This window comes from Macaca nemestrina, chromosome 14 (assembly GCF_043159975.1).
Source record: "Macaca nemestrina isolate mMacNem1 chromosome 14, mMacNem.hap1, whole genome shotgun sequence".
Classification (NCBI taxonomy): Eukaryota; Metazoa; Chordata; class Mammalia; order Primates; family Cercopithecidae; genus Macaca; species Macaca nemestrina.
The window spans coordinates 47,140,249-47,166,152 of NC_092138.1; the positions used below are offsets into that span (position 1 = coordinate 47,140,249).

Genomic DNA, 25,904 nt, shown 5'->3' on the forward strand with positions numbered 1-25,904 from the left:
CATGAGACACGGTAATAAGTGCTATGGAGAAGAATAATACAGCATGAGATGGAGCATGATGGAGAGTGATAGGGCTTTTTTGTGTATGGTGGCAGAAGAAATCATTCTGAATAGGTGAGATTTGAAAAGAAATACAGAGGAAGTGAGTCATTTAGATATCTGATGAAGAGCATTCTAAGCAGAGAGAACAAATGTAAAGCTCATGAGACAAGAGCTTGCCTAACAAGGTGGCAAGTGTGGCTGGATTAAGAACTATGGGGAGAGGAGTGAAAGGTGACCTCAGAGAGATAAATGTGGGGCAGGTCTCCTTGGGCCTTGTTAAGTTACTTTAAGTATATAGATTTTACTCTGAGTGAAATGGAAAGTCATTGGTGTGTTTCTTTGTAGAAGAGCAACATGGAACCTATTGGGGTATCTTATTCAGAAGAGTGGTGGACTCTAACTGAATTTTTTTTTTTTTTTTTTTGAGAAGGAGTCTTGCTCTGACCCCCAGGCTGGAGTCCAGTGGCATGATCTCAGCTTATTGCAAGCTCCGCCTCCCAGGTTCATGCCATTCTCCTGCCTCAGCCTCCCGAGTAGCTGGGACTACAGGCACCCGCCACAACACCCGGCTAATTTTTTTTGTATTTTTAGTAGAGACGGGGTTTCACCATGTTAGCCAGGATGGTCTCGATCTCCTGACCTCGTGATCTGCCCGCCTAGGCCTCCCAAAGTGCTGGGATTACAGGCGTGAGCCACCGCACTGGGCCCTAACTGAGTATTTTTAAAAGATCACTCTGGATGCATTGCTGAAAACAGAATATAGAAAGGCAAGGAAGAGAGGAGGGAGACAAATTTAAGAGGCAATTGTAATAGTCCAGGCAGAACTCAGTGGGTACTTAGACTATGTTATAAAAAGTAGTTGTAGCCTGTAAATAATTCAAAGGTAGGATGCATAAACTTTGATATTGACTTACATGTGAAATATGAGAAGAAAGGAGGAACTAAAAATGAATTCATGCTTTTCAAATCTAACCACCTGGACAAATGGATTTGCTATTTTTTGAGGCAAGAAAGATTATTCTCACAGCTCTCCTAGCAGTAGGAGGGCACTGAAGTTAGATAGAGGAGAAATGTGGAAGCCCAGAATTAGGGAAGTAGTAATGAAGAGAAATGTGTGACTCAGTGGTTCTACCAGTTAGTAACATATACTTTACCATGTCAATACTCTATTTTTAGGATTCAGTCCAACTAGACTCACCTCTTCATCCATCCTTTATTCCATCCGTTCATCCATCCATCCATCCAGCCAGCCAGCCAGCTAGCATTGATTTTTTCAGTTATATAGGCAATATTTATTAAAATCCCATTGTATTTTTACATGGGATACAAAACTGAACAAGACCATTTATGTTTCTATGAATCTTATGGATAGGAATGCAGGTAGAAAATAGTTACAAAATGTGTTTGTAATTGAAGTATGAACCAAATAGGAAACTGTGGAGAGAAGCTTTTCAAGGAGCATGTTTACGGAGAGGAAGAGATTACCAAAGCTTTCACAGAGAAAACAATGTATATCAGTTTGTTAAGGGCGTTCTAGTTTCTTGTCAGAAGCGCACTACCATAGGCCCAGAGGTGAGAAAGTTGGTGGTGTATCCTAGAGAGTGAGGATAGTCTGGGTAAATTCTTCTTGTAGTCTACATCTAAGCATCCTAGGGTGGGAGTAGTTACTATTCTAATGCAGTACATCTGGGCTGGGGCCTGAAATTCTACATTTCTGTCATGTTCCAGGTCAGGATGTTGGAGCTGATCTAGTGATCATACTTTAATGATTAATAGGAGACTAAGTGGAAAGTGAAATATACAGTTGAGAGGAAATGGTAGGAAGGTTTTATTTCATTTTTTTCTATTTCTAAATTTTTAAATACTTCTAGTGGGACTTTTTTGTGCAGGATTTTGGGGGTGTTATTTACAGAGTAATGGATAAGAACATAAATTCTGGAGTCTGAATGCATGGATTTGGATCATAGACTTGATCAGTTAATTGTGTGACCTTGGGCAAGTTACTTCTCTAAGTCAACTCAGTTTCAACATTTATAAAATGGGTATTATAATAGTACTTACCTCGTTAGAGTTTCATTAAGATTACACATGACAGTGAATGGTGGGCATTTAGAGTAATAAATGTTAGCTCTTAATTTATTATACAGGGAAGACACTTGTTAGTAAATTTGAGATTTTTTTCTTATATTGGTGGGGATTTATCTTTCCTTTCTCCTATCTCAACTTGTAATCCAAATTATTGGTGAACTGACAGTTTTTGCCATAGAAAAGGGCAAAGCTAATTGGTTCATGGGGGATTGAAACCTGTGACCCTTGATTTCTAAGCACCCTGCTGTTAACTAGCTGAATTCTGAATGACTGCCTATTCTTATCTCAAAGCGATTGTTTATCTTTTTCATGCAGAAATAATGCTTTTTGCCTTGGAGGAATATCTTGCAGTAGAGGACAAGAGAGAAAGCCAACCATTAAATTTACTATATTTATCTGTGAATGAGATACATGCCATGTGGCTAATGGCAAGATCACAAGATCTGAGTTGCAAATTTTAAGTAGTCTTGTTGATTCTTATTTCTTTTCATAGTTACTCTATTCCTTGCTTTCCTCGGTTGAAGAGAATTTTGTTTAGCCGTTTTCCCTTATGTTCTTACTTTTTTTATAATTTTTTTTTACAAAATATTTGCAAGCTGTAGAAGAATAAATGTAATGTCTGTATACTCACCAGCAACTGTTACAAATTATATCTATGTACTTGATTATATCTATGTACTAATTATATCTATGTACTATATTATATCTATATCTTGATTATATCTATGTTCTCTTTCCTGATCCCATCCTTCTTTTTTTTTCCATAAAGATAACTACCATGTTGGGTTTTTTGTTTATGAATTCCTGCCTTTTAAAACTATGTTTTCTTAAATAATATATTGTTTAGTATTGCTTTTATTTAAACCTTAAAAATCATCTACACATATCAACTCTGCGATATGTATACGTGCAAGTTTTGACTTCCACGTATAAGTCCTTAATCTATGTGGGATTTATTTATGTGTTTGTTACAAAGAAGGGAATTCAATTTAAATTTTTAAAAATCTGGATGTCTATTTTTCTCAGCATATCTGTTGTGTTAATAGTCACTTTTTTTCAGTGATGTACAGTGCCACCTCTGACATTTATTATTGCATGGATATATGGGTAGGGGAATTTTGTAGGGGAATTTATTATTGTTGAGTGTTCCTGTAATTCTTTCCCCCTTCTGCAATAGTCTATTGTGTGAATAAACTACAGTTTATTTATGGAATAGCCTGGTTGTGTTCCCACACCAACTCATACCTGAAGTCTAATCTGTAATGTGAAGGTGTTTGGAAGTGGGATATTGGGAGGCTCTGCTCTCATGAATGGGATTAGCACCTTTATAAAATAAGAGGCCTGAGAGAGACCCTTCACCCCTTACACCATGTGAGGATATGGCAAGCCAATTCTGTCTGTGAACCAAAAGGTAGCCCTCCCTGGACCCCAGGTCTACCAGTGCTTTGGTCTTAGACTTTCTAGTCTCTGGAACTGTGAGGAATACATTTCTGTTGTTTAAAAGATACCCAGTTTATGGTATTTTGTTATAGGAGCCCAAATAGACTAAACAATTAATCTACTCTTTGTCAGTGAACTTTTTTGTGTTTTTTGTTTTTTCAGCTGTAAGAATTTTTACATACTGCTGCTGTGTTCTTTGTAGTACATGTCTTCTGACACACTTGTGCAAGACTTTCTCTAGGACTTACTGCTAAGGATGAAAATTGTCTGACAGATGTGCAAATGTTCAGGTTTATAAGAAAATGCCAAATCATTTGCCAAATTATAGATTTCTTAGCTTTATTTTTAAAGAGATAAAATATCTCATTCTAGTTTCATTTTGTATTTGTTTGATTTCTAATGAGTTTGGGTTTCTTATGTTTATATGTGAAATATTTATGTCTCATGTCCATTTTTCTGTTGGGATGTTTTTCTTTTTGTGGAAGGTGTTTATTTTGGATACTAATCTTTGGTTGATTATGTTATTTAACATAATGTCACCTTCTGGAAAACATTGACCTCATATCTCTGGCTTAAAACGATTTTTTTTTTTATTTAGATGGCAGTCCAGTATGGGTATTACTTGGGCTCCCAACTCCAAGCAGTGATTTACAGACCCATGCTCCTTTTATCTGTTGGATCTACTGTCTTTAAACATGGCTTCCAAAGTTATGGGTCATCTCTACTCCAGCCAGCCAGAAGAGAGAAAGAGCATACAAAATCACATTTAGGAAGTTTTATGAATCTGGCTTAGAAATGGTACATATCACTTTTGCCAGCATATCATTGGTCGGAACTCAGTTCTCTGTCCACTTGTTACGTAATTGCAAAGAAGATGGGGAAATATGTACTCATTTCCCAAAAGAGGAAACGAGTTTAGACATTAGCCAACAGTCTCAACTGTCAGTTAGTTAAAAGCGTTACAAATATCTTCTTATTTGTGGCTTTTCCTTTTCACTTGTTCTGTGGTATCTTGAAAAATGAAGTTATTAATTTTAATATAATTAAAAATTTCAATATTCTGTCTTACAGTTGGTGTGTATTGTATCTTATTTAAGAAGTCCCACCTCATTCTAACATCATAAAGATATTTTTCTGTATTTTCATCCAAAGTGTTATAGTTTTGACTTCCACATGTAAGTCCTTAATCTATGTGGGATTTATTTATGTGTTTGCTATAAAGAAGGGAATCAATTTAATTTTTTAAAAATCTGGATATCTGTTTTTCTCAGCGTATCTGTTGTGTTAATAATCACTTTTTTCACTGATGTACAGTGCCACCTGTGAAATTTATTATGGTATGTATATATGGGTCCATATTTATATGGGTTAATTTCTGGGCTCGCTGTTTATTTGCACTGGGTAATTTTTAAATCTTTGAAACAGAAACACTGTGTTTATTATTATAGCTTCATAATGAGTCCTGATAACTGATAGGATAAATCTTATCACCTTATTCTTTTTCCAGTATTTTGGACATTGTTGATTATTTCAATATAATGTTGTAACCAGATATAAACTTTCTTCAAAAACCCTTTGGGGATTAATTTAAACAGAACTGACATCATTACCATTTTAAATGTTTCTATAGGTGAAAATAATCTGTCTCCATTAATTTATGTCTTCTTTAATGTATTTAAATAAACCTTTGCAGTTTTATCCATAGGGTCTTCCATATTTTTAATTAGATTTATTTCGGAGCAACTTGTGTTTTGTTGGTATTTTAGCTATCTGCATGTTTTTACATTTTCTGTTTTTTATGTGTGGAAATGCAATTGATTTTTAAATATTTATCTTCTATCTAGCCACCCTGTTAATCTTCTGTTAATTCTGTATTTTTTGATTCATCTGGGTGTTTTTGGGTAGACAGTCATATCATCTATAAACATTGGCAGTTTTGTTTCTTCCTTAAAAATTCTAGTATATTCTACCAAGCATTTTACATTTTACCGGACGAAAGTTAAGGAGAAGTGGTTAGAGTGAGTGTCCTTGTCTTGTTCCTAATTTTAAAGGGAATTCTAATATTTCATCATTGGGAATTAAGTTAACCATAGTTTCTCATAGATACCTTTTTATCATGTTAATGAGCTCAATAGACTAATTTCGTGAATGGGTCATACATTTTAAAAAATGTTTTATCTTTTCATACCTGGGCTTTTCCATCCTTTTACAATTCCATTTAATTCATTTCACTGTTATTTTGTTTGCTTGTTTTTAATCTCTGTCTCCATTAAGCAATAAGATTGGTCTTTTGTTTGGCTTTCTTGTACTGTCTCTATCTAGTTTTGGTAATAAAAATAGCCTTACACAATGAGTTATTGAGCCAAAGAAAAAATTAGAAAATTGGACTATAAAGCTGATAAAATTCCTTAGAATGTAGTGCAGAGACACAGCATGATGGAAACTATGAAAGAAGTAGTAGCCATGGAGGAGAGAATGAAAAGTTCAAACCATATCTAATTGTAAAAGGTAAAATAGAGAATAGAGGAGTGGCAGTAGACATTGTATTGTATATTTTTTTTTTCCAAATCTATTTTGTTCAGTTTGACTTTAAGTCTACAAGCTTCTTGTTTATTTCTTGACTTTCTTTTATTTTTTAATATCACTCATAACTAGCATGAGAGTATGGTAATTTTATAAGAATTAACCTGGAAATCAGGGATCTTTTGGTATCTCACATAAATAGGGAGAAAAGAAAAAATGGGCCTAGTACCAGTGAATTCAAGGCAGATAGTCATGCCAGGGTATTTGGAAATAAAGAGTGCTATACATAGGGTTACTTCTTGATGTCTCTAGATTGAGGTGAAGACATCTAGGGAAAGTAGGTCTTAGCCTCAGTGCCTCTCCTTCAGCGCCATATGATGCTGGGTAATCTAAGAAGAGGCAACATCTTAGACCCAGAGTGTGCTTTCACTCTTAAACCCTGCATGTGGCTTTGTGTGTTTGTGAAAAGGGTATACGAAGTAAATGGAGAATATAAATTCTATATAATTGGAATCATATGGTTTATAAATTTGTATCCTGCTTGTGCAATTACCATTTCATTGCAATATAAGTTAACATTTGAAACATTTTTTTGACTGCCTCATATTCTAACATAGGAATGTACCATTTTTTTACCTAAACATTTCCCTACTCTCAGACATTTTACATATTTCAATTTTTTTTTCCTATTTATTTTATTCCAATGCCTCTTTTTGTTTGTTTTTTTGAGATGGAGTTTCACTCTTGTAGCCCAGGCTGCAGTGCAATGACGTGATCTTGATGCATTGCAACCTCTGCCTCCTGTGTTCAAGCAATTCTCCTGCCTCAGCCTCCCAAGTAGCTGGGATTACAGGCACGTGCCTCCATGGCTGGCTAGTTTTTGTACTTTTAGTAGACACGGGGTTTCACCACGTTGGCCAGGCTGATCTCAAACTCCTAATCTCAGGTGATCCACCCGCCTCAGCCTCCCAAAGTGCTGGGATTATAGGTGCAAGCCACCGCATCTGGCCTCATTTATATATATTTATTCTCATCCCTAATGGTTTCCTCAGGATAAATTATTAAAAGTAGAATTACTTTGTCAAAGATTATGAACCTAAGACTTTTGAATATATATTCCCTGCCAAACTGCATTCCAGCAAGATTATACCAAGTTATCTTCTCACAGTGTATGAGATTGCCCACATTTTATATTCTTGCAAGTATTTATTATAATTTAAAAACAGCCTTTTGGTTTTCAAAGCAACTATATTCCTTTATTTCTTATCTCTTTGGAAACTAGTGAGGTTTTTCACTTTCACTTTTCATGCAGTTTTCTTTTGTAAATGTTCTGTCAGCTTGTCTTTTTATCTTGTTTGCTTACAGATACACGTGACCCTTTAAATATATGTTAGGGAATGAGCGCTATATAATGTTCATCAGAGTGTATTATTTGCTCACCTTGTTAATACTTTCTAAACATTATAGGTTCAGTTCCAAAATAATTGAGACCGTTTTTGAAGACTTTTTCTTAAGTTTGAGCTCCATGTACCTTTTTCTGCATTAGCAGATATTAAACTTAATTGTTTTCATTGTGTATCTCCATCTCTGGACTCTGAGCTCCTTGAGGGCAAGGAGACTTGATGTGTTACCCTTTTCTCCTCACTGCCTTCTCCTGTGATTGGCAGTCTTAAGTTCAATAAATGCTTTTTGAATGAACACGTGAAAATTCTTTGATATAACAATTGTAGGAAGTAGGAAGTAAGAACAGTAAAGAATTAACATTTGGAAGGGGATATCTAATTGTGATGTGGAGAAAAAATGTCAGTAGTAGTTAGCTTTGTTTTCTTGCCAGAGCATCTGATATTGATAGTGACTATTTGGCACTAACTAAAGTATAGTATTTTGGTTTTTCAGGTGGTAGGGAGAAGATCAGATTGTAGTACCTTTACGTGGGCTCAGAATGCTGTTAACCTTTGCCATACTTTAGTTGGAAAATATTATGGCAGAGTTAATAATTGGTTTGCTTTTGTTTGGTTTTTATGATTTTTACTTTATTATTGTTTCTATTACATTTTTTTCTCATTTTCAGCATGGAAGAATATCAATCTTATACTTTCTCTAGGTATCTTACTGTACAGGATCAAAATAAGTTTCAATATATTAGGTCAAGGTGCCACAAAGAGAGTACTTTTATATTATGCTTATCATCTTATTTTCATACTTAACTAGTTTCAAGTTTATATGTGTAAACTTAATTTGAAAAGTTGACTTGATTTATTCTACAGCATTATTTTAAATGAAAACTGCCTTGTAATTTGTTGCTTGATTTAATTATGTTCAGTAATTTATATTTTTAATTGAGTTGTATGTGTAGATATGGCCACACAAATATATGGGAAATGATTTTTGAATAGTTTAATGTTTAATCAATTTTCAGGAGAGAACAACTTAACAGTATAGTATAATGTTATGATATGATTTTTAGCCTTAATAAGTGAAAGACATTTTTATTTAAAAGAAAAATTTGAAGTATTTATCTTTTGTAAGTCTTAACTATAAACTTTTTTTCTAAAGGCCTTTGTGTATTCACAAAATTTGAACTTATCATTCAACTCCACTATCCTGCATGAAAAATAAACCATTTCTGCTATGAAAAAAGGCTGCCAATAGATATTCTGATATTTCAAGCTTACTTTAAGTTCCAAGCAGAATGAAACAGCCCAAGATATTAAAATCTAGAAATTTAGCATATCTAATGGAAACCGCAACTCAACTTTAACTACTCTATAGTGGCACTTCTCTTGCCGCTATAATAAAACTTAAGAATGTTTAGTGATTTTTTTTCGTACTATTATTCAAAATTACATTACCCTTACTGAAATCTGAATGGCTTTTAGTGGATTAATTAAACTGTAGCTGGTTTGCCATCTGGGTGCAGCTTGTTTAGCTGCCTTTCCACAGAAAAATTTCTCATGGAGTAAAGAGTATTTTTTGTTAGAATACAGCTGCTAGGCTTTACTTTCTTAAAAAACAAATAGTTTATGCTTTCATACATGAGATTTGTGATAAAAATTAATTTGTAAAATATAAAACCTATGATTGCCTTTTAAAATAATACTACACAAGCTTTTTTATATTCTTTATGAATTTGTAAAAAATATATTTTATGTCTTGATAACTTGTAATATTAAATAGAATCCTAGGTTTAGGCTAAATATGAAAAAATGGGTAAGAGGGAATTAACTAAATCTGATTTTTATGGCTCAAGTGGTTTCATTAAATTAGAGTGCTCTGTGTTGTTCATTAATGAACTTGTGCCATATGCTTTAACTGTTCTGGTCAATAGCTGATAAAGAAAGGCTTGTGGATTTGCTTTTTTTTTCATATAAAGCTGGATAAAAATATCCATGTGATGGGCTTTTGTCAAAGGAGTTACTTTGAATTCAGTAACTACTACTGAGGCAATATGGCTCGCAATTTGCAACCCAAAGGTAGTCATACATTATTGGAATACAGCCTACTGCGCTTCACATTACACAGATGTGAAGGCCTGATTATAGCTGCTTCATAATTAACAGTGATCCGATTTGTTTTGTGGCATAAATGGTGCATGTGTAGAACATTAGCCATGGCACTCTCATTCAAATTCAACTCAAGGGCTCAGCGGCAGGCGGGTCACGAGCTTCAGGGAGTAGAAGCACAAGCTCCTCCATATGTTCTTGCTGCATCTTACTATGGCTATGAGTGCAAGATAAGTTCCCTAAAGAACCTAATCGTGTTCTGTAATTACAGCGCGGCTTTCTGCTGGCTAGAAATGAGGGAGAAGCTAAAACACTCCCTCATCAGATAATTTGTAAATTACTTTACATGGTGGATGCCTAACTCAGTTGGTTTTCAACTGCTGAAATTATAAATAATTGTAACAGATGTGGCAATATGGCTGGCCTCCAATAAATGAGGCCCTTGATAATTTGGCCAACCCTTTGACAGGCCAATTTAATAAAATGTGAACAAAATCTTCTTGCTAATAATTTATCATCCTTTTTCCCAGTAGAATAAATTTAATTACCCTAGCAGTTAACAAGGTCACACCCAGATGCCAAACTCGGCTACAGTTTTGATAATGCAATCAGGAATTGAGAGGTGATGACAGCGTTGTTGTTTTTTTCATTACCTGGCTTCACATAAACACAGGTGGCGTAGCTTTCTTGTCAGTTTTTAATAATTACAGGCTATTATGGAATGCATAGTTAGCAGATTGAAAACCACACTTTAGTGAATTTGTTTGAGTATGATTGAGGTTTTAATGTATAGAGATGATAATGTATAACAAGCATAGTCCCTTGCTTATACCATTAATGCACAAATTTTGGTTGTTTTACTGGTGACATAAGTGTTAAGTGTTTATAAAACTTAGAGTATGTATTATAATAAGTAATGGATTATACCCCAAAGTCACATATTTAGAGATACACCATAAAAAAATTTAATTCCATGAATTTTAGAAATTTATTTTAGGATACCACTAACAGAAACATTTTAAATATCCAGATTTGCAAATTCTGGCAGAATGTGAGGCTTATAACATATATTGGGAAAATCTAAATGTGTTTTATTTTGCTATTTAAGATAAAAAGAAATCTATAGGAAAATCAGTCTTTTTATTCTAGCTTTTAAGTATAGCCAGGATTAGTTTACTCTTAGGATTGAAATCTATAGGTAATTTGTATATTGTGGAGTTAACATTCTAAACACTCTCCTGTGACATGTAAATATTACTAATTTTTGTCAGTACAATGATATTTACATGTCATACAATACATACTTACCTTGTGGTTGCTCAATTTTGTACCAAAGATGCTACTGTCATTTACTGGATGTATGTATAAACCAATAATTGTCATCTACTGGATATAAGTATAATTGATTTGTAACCCACTCAGTGTTAAGTTTTATGTAGTATGTGGAAGAAGTTAAAGTTTTGGAATTCATTTTTTTCCATTTAATTTTGCTGTTCAACAGTATTTAGATACTAAAGGAAAGCTAAATTTGACTGACTATTGTTTATTACTGAATTTTGCTATAATGTGATAGTGTTATAAGCGGAGATGGTGATAGTTTATTTTTTACTCAAATGTAGTCAATAATTTAATTTTATTTTGTGAATTACAAATGCTATCTGAAGATACTTGGGTTAAAGGTGAGTAGATGGAAGAAATGCAAATATTTATATTTTTAAAAAGAGTGCTAGATGAATTTGTTGATATTAGACATTTTATTACTCAATATAGTGGTCTTTCTAAAAATGAAGTGTAAGTTTAAAGTAGTACACTTAGTTTTATTTGTGAATTTTTATTACAACACTATTTTGATTTACAATTATGCTAAATTGATATTCTTTTTCTTTTTTTACAAGAAAATATGACTATTATTAAAGTCATTTATTTTCAGGATATAGATGATTCAGCTAACAATGTTTACTTTATTAATTGGTAATAAATTAATAGAAATGCAGACATATTTCTGCACTTCTGAAATCAATTTTAAAAATAAAATTAATCTCTGAATACAGAGATTCAGGCATTTCATGAGAAGAAAAGTGTGTGTGCATATGTATGTGTGTGTGTGTGTGTGCGTGTGTGTATGTATACACAGACACTTATATACTCTGTTGTATTCCAGGAGGATTTGAATTAGTTTTCAGAGAACAGTCATTCAAGTAGTCAGTTTTTCTGATATATACGTATATGTTAGATATTTTATATACACACGTAACAGATTTTATTACAGACACACATACACTTGACCTACACTTGATTTTCAGTGAGATATTGTTTTAAGAAAAAGTATTTCTTTTGCTGAGGTATCATGTGCTTTTTAAAATGTTTTTGTTTTGCTATAGGCTTTGTTACGTGTTGACAGGTTTGGAATTCATAAATTTCTTAAAACAAGCGAGATGATGTACGTAAAATGCTTAGCCAGAGGTAGGAACTAAATACTTTTTTGCTAAATGCTAGTTATTATCACCATTGCAGTGTAGTAGGAAAAAATATATTTAATTATAATTTGCCAAAAAATTTAACTTATAATTTTTCTAATTATTATAGCTGTGAAACAATTTTCTATGTATTAGCCAATATTCAGTCAACCCCCATTGTAATAATAATGCCTTACAATGTTTCTTGGATTGAATGCAACATGACTATATATTTAAGTTGTATAATTTAAAAAATAGTAATTTGTATAACACCTAAAGGCCCTTCCCCCATGCCTTCTCTTCTATTTAATATATATCTTTTACAGAACTTTTCAATTAAAATTAGCTCTGTGAATCATTGTGAAAAATAAAGTTATGTATTAACAATGGCAATTTAAAAAGATTATTTCCACCTGGGAGCCTTTAGCCATGTAGTCAGTCCAGTAATCATTTTTCAGCAGATTAATCATGGTATAGCACCATACCATTGTATTCCAAGACTGTAAACTAAAAGGGAGCAAAATATTTTCAATATTAGAGAAAAAATTTATTTATAAAATGTGAATAATTGTTAGGAAGGAAAGTTAACTTTTCAAAGATTCTGGGATTTTAAGGGTAGTAGAATGAACTTCCACAGAGAGGGGATTGAGTAACTTGATTTTGCTATGCGTGTAAAGCAGCTCTTAAAAAGGTTAAAGATATGTAAGGATATATGGAGATCTGTGAAGATATACATGTATACTCATATATTTTATTGTAATACATATAATAGTTATATATGTATATGTTTGAGATTATTAAGTTTTTAAAACGCAAGTTAAAAAGTACAGTATGGCTAGGGACAAAAGAGTAGCTTTACAAGTGGAGTAATCTGACAAAACTCTACTTCAGCCAGGTGATCAAACTGAATATCAACAGTCATAAATCATGTTGATAGCATATACCCTTGATATGATGTGATGAAAATGGCACTTTACCTCTATGATCTTCCTTCTCAAAACTCATAACCCCAGTCTAATCATGAGAAAAACATCAGACAAATCCCAAAGGAGGGGCATCCTACAGAAAACTGTCAAGGTCATGAAAGACAAGAAAAGTCTGAGAAAGCAGCCAAAGGAGCTCTAGGAGATATAGCAACTAAATGTAATGTGTCCTAGATGGGATCCTGAAACAGAAAAAGGACATTAGGAAAAAACCAAGGAAATGTGAATAGACTATGTCCTTCAGTTACTAATAATGTATGAATATTTGTTCAGTAATTGTAACAAATACACCATACTAATTTAATATGTTAATAATAGGGGAAACTGTGTGGGTGGGGGTAGGAGGTCAGGGAGAACTCTGCAAAATATCTGCTCAGTTTTTCTGTACATAAAAAAACTGTTGTAAAAAATAAAGTCTATTAATTTTTAAAAAGTATGTTAAATGACAAAAATATAGTAGTTAACTTTTTTTTTTTTTTTTTTTTTTTTGGAGATGGAGTCTCACTCTGTTACCCAGGCTGGAGTGCAGTGGCGTGATCTCGGTTCACTGCAAGCTCCGCCTCCCGGGTTCACACCATTCTCCTGCCTCAGCCTCCCTAGTAACTGGGACTACAGGCGCCCACCACAGTGAGACGGGTTTTCACCGTGTTAGCCAGGATGGTCTCGATCTCCTGACCTCGTGATCCGCTCGTCTCAGCCTCCCAAAGTGCTGGGATTACAGGCGTGAGCCACCGTGCCCAGCTGTTTCCTTTTTTTTTTTTTTTTAAAGTCTGGGAGATATATTACAAACTTACTAGTAGGAACTTTGAGGGATGAGATTGTGAAGAGACTTTTATTTATATTTCCCCTACCTATACTGAAATTTTTGCATTGAACTTTCAGTCATTTTTATTTGCAAAAAAATAAATATTTCTATTTTGAAAAGCATTTAGGCCGGGTGCAGTGGCTCATGCCTGTAATCCCAGCACTTTGGGAGGCCAAGGCGGGCGGATCACCTGAGGTCAGGAGTTCGACACCAGCCTGACCAACATGGTGAAACCCCTTCTCTACGTGGTGAAACCCCTTCTCTGCATGATGGCAGATGCCTGTAATCCCAGCTACTCAGGAGGCTGAGGCAGGAGAATTGCTTGAATTCAGGAGGCAGAGGTTGCAGTGAGCCAAGATTGCACCATTGCACTCCAGCATGGGCAACATGAGTGAAACTCTATCTCACAAAAAAAAAAAAAAAAAAAAAGCATTTAGTTACATGTCCATTGTAAAATCTTTAAGGAAATTCAGGTAAGTACAAAGAAAATAATTCACGTTACAGTCTCTCTACTTAGAAATCACACTGTAACATTTCAGGGTTGTTTTGTCACCTTATGCGTGTTTGGTGAAATCTATCTCTATATAGTATAATATACCCTTTTGTACCTTACTTTTCTCAATTTATCATAGATATCTTTCCATATTAGCTTTCAGCATAATTAGAAGTAAATTAAAGGTTTGGTACATTTTTATGGGCTTTGATACGTCTTTCAAAATTTCTCTGGAAAATTGACAGCAGATTATACTTCCACTACCACGTTCTCAAAGTAACCCATAAACTGGGTCCAACCAGCATTTCAAAATATGCACAATCTCCTTAGAAATCCTAATTCTTTGCTTTTCTTGAAAAATCAGTATATCTAGCAACAGTGGGGCACATTCTTCCCTGAAAACAATTAGCTGGAGTTGAGCAGCAACTGCCCTAAATTCCCTCCTTACTACTCAGCAGTGAGGCTGAGTGTTGACACTTCATTTTGCTCATATTTAATACTTAAAAAAAAATTGTTTTATTAGGAGAAATGTAAAACACTTCTTGTAAACATGTCTCTAACAAAAGTGATAAAAGGCAAGAGAGAGAAAACCACACTTAAAGAAAACGGGAACATGAATAAGTTACTTTGTGGAGGGAAAGGACATATTTACATGGTTAATATGTATGCAAAATGCCTCTGTTGCATAAATGTTAAAGCTTTTATTTTAAAACACACCAGACACATATTTATTTATCTGCATTTTCTTCCTGGCTTCTATTCACTACTTTAATAGTATTTTAATTTTGAAGTTCTCTGATTGTTTATTGAGGAATTTTGAAGGAATGCTGCCTAAATATCCTTTGTTATCAAAAATATTAATATCATTACTATAATATCAGTAGAAATATTATTAGAAATGAATCCATTATTATTATAGTGACAGTATCCACTGTTGGAACATTGTTAATGTCTTCTTGAATATTTGAGTTATTCATCGTAGCTTCTTGACTGATTATTAATATTTTAATATTCCTAGCTATAGCATTATAATCCACTGATGACTTAGGAAGTTCATTTATTGAAGAACACAGGTTTGTTTATTGGATATACCAATAAACTAAAATTATGTTTTTCTTGTTTTATTCTAAGTTTTTGTTTGATCTTAAACAAATTATTAAAATTTATTTTGTATATGATAGGGTGTTAATATATCATTTATAATTTTATTAAAGGAAACCTAGACAAGAGCAGGTAGTCTTTGAAAGTGTTTAGCTTGGCAGCCCAATCAAAGAAAATATTTCTAAACATCAGAAGTTTGATTATAAAACAGGAGAAAAAATAAAAAATAAAAGTTGTACAATGATTAAAATGGGGATAAAAGAACAAGGCAAAATCATTTAGACTTACTGGAAGAGAAATGCTTAAAGTAGTTTAATTTGATGTTCAAAGCAAGATAACGAAGTAAGTAATATATTGTAAATATGGTAACAGTACAATGTAAATAATACTTTGAGGAAGAGAGTCATATGGTAGAATAAAGGTTGGAAACAAATGAGGTGATTTAAACATGAGAAAAGTGTAATAGTATAAATCAAATATGGCCCCTGTCATAAAAATTGCAGGTTAGAATTAGGAAAATTTTGCCTATCCGCTCAAAAAAGAAAAAGGCAGGCACAATTGGAAAAGGATGATGTTTTCCATTGTTGGTTCAAAACAGTTAACCGTATATATTTTTCTCGTAGTGCTTAGGAATATCATTTAGGAAGGATGGGGCCCTTCATCAGTTCAAGTTCTAATATTTTCAGGGTTACTAGATCCTTATTACTAATGTTAGAATCATAAGATTTGACATTTGTTTTGCCTGTAAGTCAACAAAAACTGTTTTCATGTGATTCTGTGTTTCTGTTTTTGTAAATGTAGTCGTTAATTTGAAATAGCATATTTGCATGGATTTTAATGGCCTCAAATACATTCAGTGGAGATGGTAGTCAAATTTTGCAGAATTCTGGTTTTTATGAACAGGTTTCCTACAAGATTAGTTTTCCTGTGACGTCTGTTGTTAAAATGTGGAGCTTACCATTAGCAGTTTATCTGAAACATGAATAAATTTCAAAGGAGAATGATGTAAACTATGTTGACTTGAAACTGTCAGGGTTTTTTGAGGAGCTGTTATTAAATTAGGAGACAGTAAAAGCTAATTGTACTTATAATGCTGTTGATTTCCTTTTCCCAGGTTTATATTCTGTGGTATTGTATGATTCTTGATGACCTGATGGTGGATTGAATATTTTGTGAGGGAATACATATGTGTATAATCAGAAATTTGAAATGACTCATTTATAGATGAGTGGTGTGTGTCATGTAGCCATGTTTTAAATTTTTTCTCTTGAAATCTATATGACAGCATTATTTATGAAAATGCTTGTATATAGACTCTTGGTTATTTTACTGAAAAATTCTATTCTACAGAATGAGAAAGTTCAACTCATGCTAGTTTATTATTAAAATGAAATTTCCTTCTCTGAGTATTTATAATTTCTATAATATAGTGTTACATATAACTATTTGCTATATTTATAAATAATGTAAGATACAAACATATGTATATATTTACAAGTATACTTTTTAAAATAGGTACCTTATCGCCCATCCTTATCAAGCTTAGAAACATTAATGGTTTCACAGAAGTCTGAAATTGAGTATTTACAGGAGAAACTAAAGATCGCAAATGAAAAACTGTCAGAAAACATATCTCCCAGCAAGGTTTTCTCAGAAAAGAGCATCATTAGAAGTGCTGAAGGAAAACATAAGGTAGGGACGTTTTGTCATTTTGTGAACTTGCCAGGATGAGGCTGGAAAGGCAGGAGATGAAGTTAAAAAACAAATGGCAGCATTTAGTTCTCCGCTTATATTTCAGGAAGCTTTTAAAAAATATCATGTACCAAACTATTGATAAAATAACTTTCAGGAATAAGGAGTTTTCCCTTTTTAAAGACTGAATTATATTCCCAAATTAGTTAATGAAACATATTAATAGTACTATATCAATTTTGCCAGTAAATTAACATTCTTATATTAAAACTTTGGTAAGTATTTCTCGTCTCTCTATGGTAAGTATTCCTCATCTCTCAATCTATCTGATTAAAAATTTATTTTTAAATGGTATTTACTCACTTTTCTAATTTGAATTAAAATAAAAATATATTTAATATGTCTTTCAATCAGATTTGATGTTTAAAATACTGTCTGTGTGGAAAATAAAATAGTAAATGAATTTTAACACTAACTTCTGCACTTGTTATATACTTTTATAGATTTAAAGGGATAGCAGTAAGAGAAAAATAAGCAAATTTTACATAGCATGTTTCTCATTTATTAATGTCTCAATTTTTTTTAGTATTTATTAAATATTTGTGTTATGCTGTAAAAGATTCTACAAAATGTTGACTAATATAAAAATTCTAAAATATCATGTACTATATATGTTATTTCTAGATAAATTGAAATAACATTTTCCTCAAAGTAAGAGTTTTAGCATATTTTTCACACACTTGTTACTTCAGCAATAGAGGAATAATATTTTTTATGATAGGAAGCCATGTTGTTAAGATATTATTGTTTTTGTTTCTTGACATTTTTTCTTATGAGTGGGACAAACTGTCTTAATAAAGGAAGTATTTAAAATTTGAACCATGTTTCTGTGGTACTGTTATTCATGCTCTCTAAAATTATTAGTAATTTTCAGAAAATAAGATTTATTAAAACAACTGCATTATACATTTCTTGCCATTTTGAAGTAGTTTCACAAGCACTGAGCTTTATTTAAATGAAAGAAAACATTCATAACATTGAAATACAGCATTACCGGGCCTAATTTGGTTGGTTGTTCGACTGCTGAAATTTAAAAATGTACTTACTTTGACTTTTGTCTGCTTTTAATAAAAGTCAAGAAAAAGAGAGGGGTATTTTGACCAAAATTTTCTTTCTTTTTGTAAGGCCATGCAGTAAGGATGAACACTGTGTTGCCCAGCTTAATAGTTGCTTTCACATATTCTTTCTCCAGATTGGTATATGAAGCTGTACATAATATAAACATATTCTTGTCTCTAGTTAGCCACATTATAGTTAATGACCATATGGTCATTATGGTATAAAATCTACTGTCTGTTGTATTTATATTCCTCAAGCATATTGTTCCTTCAACTTCACAGTGTGTTAAACTATTTCAAAGGGAAAAAAATCCTTTCCCTCTTGTTTCTGGTTGTCCTATCAAGTGTAACCTTGGACCCTTATAGAGCAATTAGACCAGCCTCTATCCCCTCCTTTGTAATGAGGTTTCTTGCATTTCTGAGTCTATAACCCTTTAGTCTTCCCTAATGGGACATCATTATTCTGAAAGAAACAATGTAAATGTAAATGAATATTCTCATTAACGAGTCACAGAGAAACCTTTAGCGGTAGCACTGTGGTAATTCCGCTTGTTATTTCTCTGGTATTCCATGCAGGATTTTTTTTTTTTTATAATTCATTATTAGTATTCAAAATTACTTGTTCTTTAATTTTGCATGTCTTTCATAATCCAGTGTTCCAACTAGTTCAACCATGTCCTTGTTTTATTCTCGAGGAACCACCTGTGAAACGTTCAAGGTCTTTGTCCCCAAAGAGCTCTTTCACAGACTCAGAAGAGCTACGGAAGCTAAGAAAAGCTGAAAGAAAGATTGAAAACTTAGAGAAGGCACTACAACTAAAGGTGAACATTAAATCATTTCTTTAGTAGTAACCTTGCAAAGATAAAAATATACCAAAGTAAACATACAGTTCACAGATTACTAGTTGTCATTTTTCTTTCTCCTGAATTTAATTACCTATATAAGTGTATAATCAGTTCATCTTGTTATGAAGATTTCTGAGGATTATAAAACAATATAAAATATTTGCTACTTGAAAAGTAAATATTTATTTACCGCTTTCAAGTTATTTGGTAATAGTTTGTCTTAAAATTGGGAATAAATTTCTTACACTTTATCAAAGGCAAAAAATAGAATTGTAGCAAGTGAAAAGATAATTTCTTATTCTTTATATATGATAAACATATGAAAATACAAGTCAGTTTAAAAGCATATTAACCTAGCTCAGATCACTTACAATTATCCTTTATAGAAAAATTACATTTAGTCAACATGAAATATATATATATTTTTTCATTTCAGCTGAATTTGTCTCAGAACATGTAACATTTGAATGAGTGCTCTACCTATGTTTAAGAAACATATATGTTATTGACCTGTCTTTGAGAGCTTATATTAATACTTCCTAATTTATACTTCGTGAAATCTCTTTTTCAATATGCAAGTTGTTCATACATATTGAACCCATTTTGTGTGACTACATTGAGGATTTTTTTTCTCTTTCATTCTTCACTCACAATTACCTGAAGCTGTGCCCTATTTGAAGTTTAATCATATAATTCTCAAATAGTTTCATGACATTCTGTAAATCCAGTACTTTACACACGATTAGAATGCAGTACACGTAAAGCTCAGATTCTTTGTCATATGATATAGATTACTCTTAAGGAGAAAAATGTTCGGTTTAGATTATGTGTGTTCTAAAACAAAATAGGGTTTATGGGTATACTTAACAATAAGCTATAAATAATAATTTTAGTTTGCCTTTCCATTAAAGTTTTAATTTATGTTTATTCATTGAGAGTTAAACTGTTCTAAAATATGAAAATTATAATCTGTTTCTACCAAAAATAAAATGTCCAAATGACCTCAGCTAGCATTTAACCTACTTGAAATTTTTTTTTTTTTTTTTTTTTTTTTTTGAGACGGAGTCTCGCTTTGTCGCCCAGGCTGGAGTGCAGTGGCCGGATCTCAGCTCACTGCAAGCTCCGCCTCCCGGGTTTACGCCATTCTCCTGCCTCAGCCTCCCGAGTAGCTGGGACTACAGGCGCCCACCACCTCGCCCGGCTAGTTTTTTGTATTTTTAGTAGAGAAGGGGTTTCACCATATTAGCCAGGATGGTCTCGATCTCCTGACCTCGTGATCCGCCCGTCTCGGCCTCCCAAAGTGCTGGGATTACAGGCTTGAGCCACCGCGCCCGGCCCTACTTGAAATTTATAAGGAACTTAGATAAACACATAAGTTATTCTCTTATTCATTTGTTTCCTCAATAGCAATTACTGAGCATTGCAATTAGCTAAGCATCATGATAGTCATTTATCTAACAGGAGACTGTTAGATGAATTACTATCCTTCAAGACCCTTTCTCTAGTTAAGAAGATAAGTAAGTAGTTAGACTCTTGTGTTACTTGTAAATGTGTGGTTAAGCACAGGATATTATGGGCATTTTTGAGGAGGCAGTCTATCACCTTCCTTCTTTTGCATAATTTTTTTTTCTGCTTTTTACTTGAAACAGAGTCTTACTCTGTTGCCTAGGCTAGAGTGCAGTGGCATGATCTCGGCTCACTGCAGCCTCTGCCTCCCAGGTTCAAGCGATTCTTCTGCCTCAGCCCCCCTAGTACCTGGGATTACAGGCGTGCGCCACCACTCCCGGCTAATTTTTGTGTTTTTAGCAGAGATGGAGTTTCACCATGTTGGCCAGGCTGGTCTCAAACTCCTGACTTCCTGCTTCAGCCTCCCAAAGTGCTGGGATTACAGACGTGAGCTACTGCTCCTGGCTCTTCTGCATAATTCTTGAAAGTTGTTTCGTGGGTTCTTCAGAACCAATAGGATACACATGCACACACGCACACAGAGCAATTATTTACTATATTTGTATGATTCCTTATAGTAAATTACATTTATATGAGATTTCCTATAAGGAATTAGCTTACATGATTATGGAGGCTCAGAAGTATAAGATCTGCAGTTGCTCAGGGAATGCTACGCAGCCGTAAGAAAGAATGAAATCGTGTCCTTTGCAGCAACATGAGTGCAGCTGGAGGCCAGTGTCCTCTGTGAACTAATGTAGAAACAGAAAACTAAATATCACATGTTCTCAGTTATAAGTAGAGGCTAAACCCTGAGTACACATGGACATAAAGATGGAACACTAGACACTAAGGAACTGAAAAAGGAGGGGAGCAAGGGCTATAAACCTTCTTATTGGGTACTGTGTTCACCATCTGGGTGATGGGATCAACAGAAGCCCAAACCTCAGCATCCTGCAATATACCCTTGTAGCAAACCTGCACATGTACTCCCTGAATCTAAAATTTAAAAAAAAAAAAAAAAAAAAAGATTTTCAGTCGGCAAGCTAGAGAGCCAGGAGAGCTGATGGCATAGTTCCAGTTTGAGCCCAAAGACTGTAGAACCAGGAAGGCTGATGGTGTAAGTTCACGTTCAAGTCAGAAGGCAAGAGAAGACTGATGTCCCAGCTCGAAGGCAGGCAGAGAGAAAGGAATCTTTCTTACTCAGCTTTTATTCTATTCAGACTTTCAACAGATTAAATGACATCCATCCATATCGGGGTGGGCGATCTACTTTATTCAGTCTACTGATTAAAATATTAATCTCATCCAGGAACGTCCTCATGGACACACCTAGAAATATAGCTAACCAAATATTTGGACAGTGAAGTTGACACATAAAATTAACCATCACATGTGCCATTCAGTAGTAGCAGATCTCTACCTGTTTACCTCAAGAAATCTGTAAGACTTTGACGGTTCGTTATTTTTGCCAGGAAGTAGAACATTTCAAAGATATTTTTAAATCTGTTATCTTCCCTTCCACTTCTTAAATTCCTTGTTTCAGGAAACGTCCCAGAAGGATTATACTAATTTATTTCCTCATTCCTTTTTCATGACAACAGCTTTCTGGGATGTTGCCCCAAGTTTATTTTCAGAGTAAAGTTCTTTTTTTCCAAAAATTTCTTTTCTTATTGATAGTTTTTTAAATGTTCATATTTTAAGTCAGTTGATGATAATCATGAATTTCAAATGTATGTCTTTTAACAGATTTGCAAGATGAGGAAAAAAATGGGAGCAAATATTTTTCTCTACATCATTTAGTAGGAAAGGATTGTTTATTTTAAAGGAGCAAGATAGTTGAATGTAAAAGGTGCTATAATCAAGAACATTTAGCAAAAAATGTAGGTAAACAGAAACTGTAGAGTAAAGCAATTCCAAAGAGAGTAATGGAGCCCAGAGTAATTGACTTTAGTCTGGTAAAGCTAAATATCCTGTTTAATGAAGACTGAAGACTTCATTCCATACTCTCCCTTTTTATGCTATGATTATACTTATTGGCATTACTAAAGTATATATGAGTATAAAGTAGTAGTTAATAATGTGTCTATATTAGTTTCCGAGGGCTGCTATAACAGAGTTCCATAAACAAGATGGCTTCGAACAAGATATTTATTGTCTCAAAGTGGTGGAGACTAGAAAAGTACAAAATGAAGTTGTCAGCAGAGTTGGGTCCTGAGGGCTGTGAAGGAGAATCTGTTCCATTCCTCTCTTAGTTTCTGGAAGCCTCACGTATTCCTTGGTTTATAGACGGCATTGTCCTTGTGTTTTCACATTGTCTTCACTCTACACATCTGTCTTCCCTTGTCTGTGTTTCTGCTTTTTGTAAGGATATCATTCCTGTTGGATTAGGGCCCATCCTAATGACCTCATTTTAACATGATTACCTCTGCAAAGATCCTATCTCCAAATAAAATCACATTGTGAGGTCCTGGGGATTAGGACTTCAACATACTTTTAGATGGGAGTGGTAGGGTACAATTTAACCCATAAAATGTGTCTTATGGTTTTTAAGATACATTTGTTGATTCAGTGCTCCTTTTGTAGACCATTACTAATGCATGTTGAATTTTTGTCATGGCCTTTGGTGTTATATGGAACACTGCTCTGGCAGAATTTAACGGGAACATGATAGATTAAAATGTTCCATGCTGAAGTGATTATTGTAAACAGTTTTGTGAACCTTTAACATATGAATATGTGTTGTGAATCTACAGAAAAGTATAGGCACATCTTTTCTCTGATTTGCTTGGTTGTATTATACCTATTAATATTAACCAAAAGACTGTTGTTCCATGAAAAATATTGTGGGAAATGCTGAACTAAAGACAAAAGACATGCTCCATGGCACAGTAAGTAGCTTTAAGGTCCGAAGATGATTACCACGGTGGATCGAAGGGTGAGAGGGACAAGTAAGTTTCAGGAGTAACCCATGGAACACATGCATATACACTTTGATATATTGAAATGATGCTCTTATATCAACAGTAAGTTACACACATTAAGTGATTCTTATCCTTGTTATGAATTTGGTATAAATATTAGCACAGTATCTTGCTCAGCTTACATTTATGGCTAGTTTTTTGTATTTTCAAGGTAGTCACCTACCGTGACCAATGTGATAACAAATAGGCCAGTAGAAATGGAAGAAATGGAAGCTATGTTTATAAAAATCCTACCCATGTTCCTGACTTGATGAATGTAGTGATCTATCAACTTGCAAAGTATAATTTGGAAACCAGTGCGTCAGAGCTTTATGAAATCCATAATAATCTTGACTAATGTGGTGAATTCCTGCTTCATTGATTTTCATGCATTTGGCAACTTGATTCTATTAGCACTTTTCAGTGTCATTTAATAATATTAGTATGTCTTTTGAATGCAGCCTATGTCTTTTATTTTTCAGTGGTCAGGTACACATCAACTTTATACATTCTGCTGAAACGAAACATCTGTAATGAAATCCTTGGTATTTTATAAAAGGTTTTTCGCTTTTTTTTTTTTTTTTAACTTCTTTCAAACCTTGTTCTTACTCCCTGAAGATTGAACCACTGTTTTAAAAACAGTGTTCACGCCTTATTCTCATCAAGAATCTTCAAACCAGAAGATTAGATAAAAAATTATTGGCCGGTTGCAGTGGCTCACGCCTGTAATCCCAGCACTTTGGGAGGCTGAACCGGGTGGATCACAAGTTCAAGAGATCGAGACTATCCTGGCTAACATGGTGAAACCCCGTCTCTACTAAAAATACAAAAATTAGCTGGGTGTGGCGGCGCGTGCCTGTAATCCTAGCTGCTCAGGGGGCTGAGGCAAGAGAATTGCTTGAACCTAGAAGGTAGAGGTAGCAGTGAGCCGAGATTGTGCCACTGCACTCCAGCCTGGTGACAGAGTGAGACTCCATCTCAAAAATTATTTATGTTTTTATCAATTCAGAATTAGAATTGCAGTTATCTTTTAGGTCAGTTGATACATTTTTTCCTGTTTTCTATTTCCTTATGTTTCATTCATTCATACTTGTTTGTACACAGCAAGAGCCTTGCCAGGCAGTCCTGTAATTGTAGCACTTTGGGAGGCTGAGGTGGGTGCATAACTTGAGGCTAGGAGTTCAAGACCAGCCTGGTCAACATGGCAAAACCCTGTCGCTACTAAAAATACACAGAAAAATGAGCTGGGTGTGGTGGTGCACAACTGTAATCCCAGCTAGTCAAGAGGCTGAGGGTTGAGAATCGCTTGAACCAAGGAGGCAGAGGTTGCAGTAAGCTGCGATCCCGCCACTACATTCCAGCAAGTCTCTGTCTCAAAAAATAAAAAAATAAAAAATAAAAAGAAGTTAGAGCCTCTAGTTTAGCTAGTTTAATTACAAAATCCAAAGGAAGTACTTAGTAAATGTTTTATTGAATGATTTAATGAATTAATTTCATTGAGCACCTGCTTGTGGAATATTTTTGTGTGTATCCTATAGGAAAATATATTAATTAGTGATATAAAATACATTTTTCAGGCCATACACTTGACTTTTTGTAAGATCTTTGGTGGTAACAGTTCCCAAATAAAGTACTACTATTTTGCCTTTACCTACTATATGTCAAAGTTTGGATCATAATCCAAACTACAGTTAACCTGTGTTTGTTAGAAGGTTATAAAGAAAATATTTGGATATTTTGAAAAATATTTATTTTAAGATATCCAACTTTTGATGGATGACTTCAGCTGGCATATATTCTGGCAGTATTAAAATGAAGAAATGTTTTCTTTGAGCTATATATATCTTATATTTACATTTTTACAAAATTTTACTGTCTATTGCTGAAGTGAGATAAAGGAACAATAGTCTCTAGGACTAATTTAATGCCTGATTTACACTTTGACAGCAGCATCCCCAAAACATGAATCTTTGGATGAAACTGCATTTTAAAAGATTTTTTCTTATGAATTATGTCTATCAAATGATTTGCAAATAATATCTAGTTGAGTTTTATTTTTAATAGTTTAGATTTTGATAATTTTATAAGAATTATGTAAATACTGTACTGTTAGATATAGTAAATTAAGAAGCAAGTAAAATTAAAGCAGAAGGCTCATCTATAAAACCTGTTTTTTAAAAAAAATTATACTTTAAGTTCTGGGGTACACGTGCAGAACGTGCAGGTTTGTTACATAGGTATACACGTGCCATGGTGGTTTGCTGCACCAGTCAACCTGTTACCTACATTAGGTCTTTCTCTAAATGCTATCCCTTCCCTAGCCCCCCACCCCCAACAGGGTCTAGCGTGTGATGTTCCCCTTCCTGTGTCCATGTGTTCTCATTGTTCAACTCCAACTTATGAGTGAGA

At 33.9% G+C, this 25,904-nt stretch overlaps 1 protein-coding gene across 3 annotated transcripts in view; it reads left to right on the forward strand.

Annotated features, from left to right (window-relative positions):
* Positions 1 to 25,904, forward strand: part of LOC105489076 (centlein) — a 514,234-nt gene that overhangs the window by 320,094 nt on the left and 168,236 nt on the right. For all 3 annotated transcript variants that reach the window (XM_071077831.1, XM_071077829.1, XM_071077830.1), the window contains exons 9-10: positions 16,950 to 17,126; positions 18,940 to 19,065. In XM_071077831.1, coding sequence (XP_070933932.1) covers positions 16,950 to 17,126; positions 18,940 to 19,065 — 303 coding nt within the window. The remainder of the gene's footprint in view (positions 1 to 16,949; positions 17,127 to 18,939; positions 19,066 to 25,904) is intronic.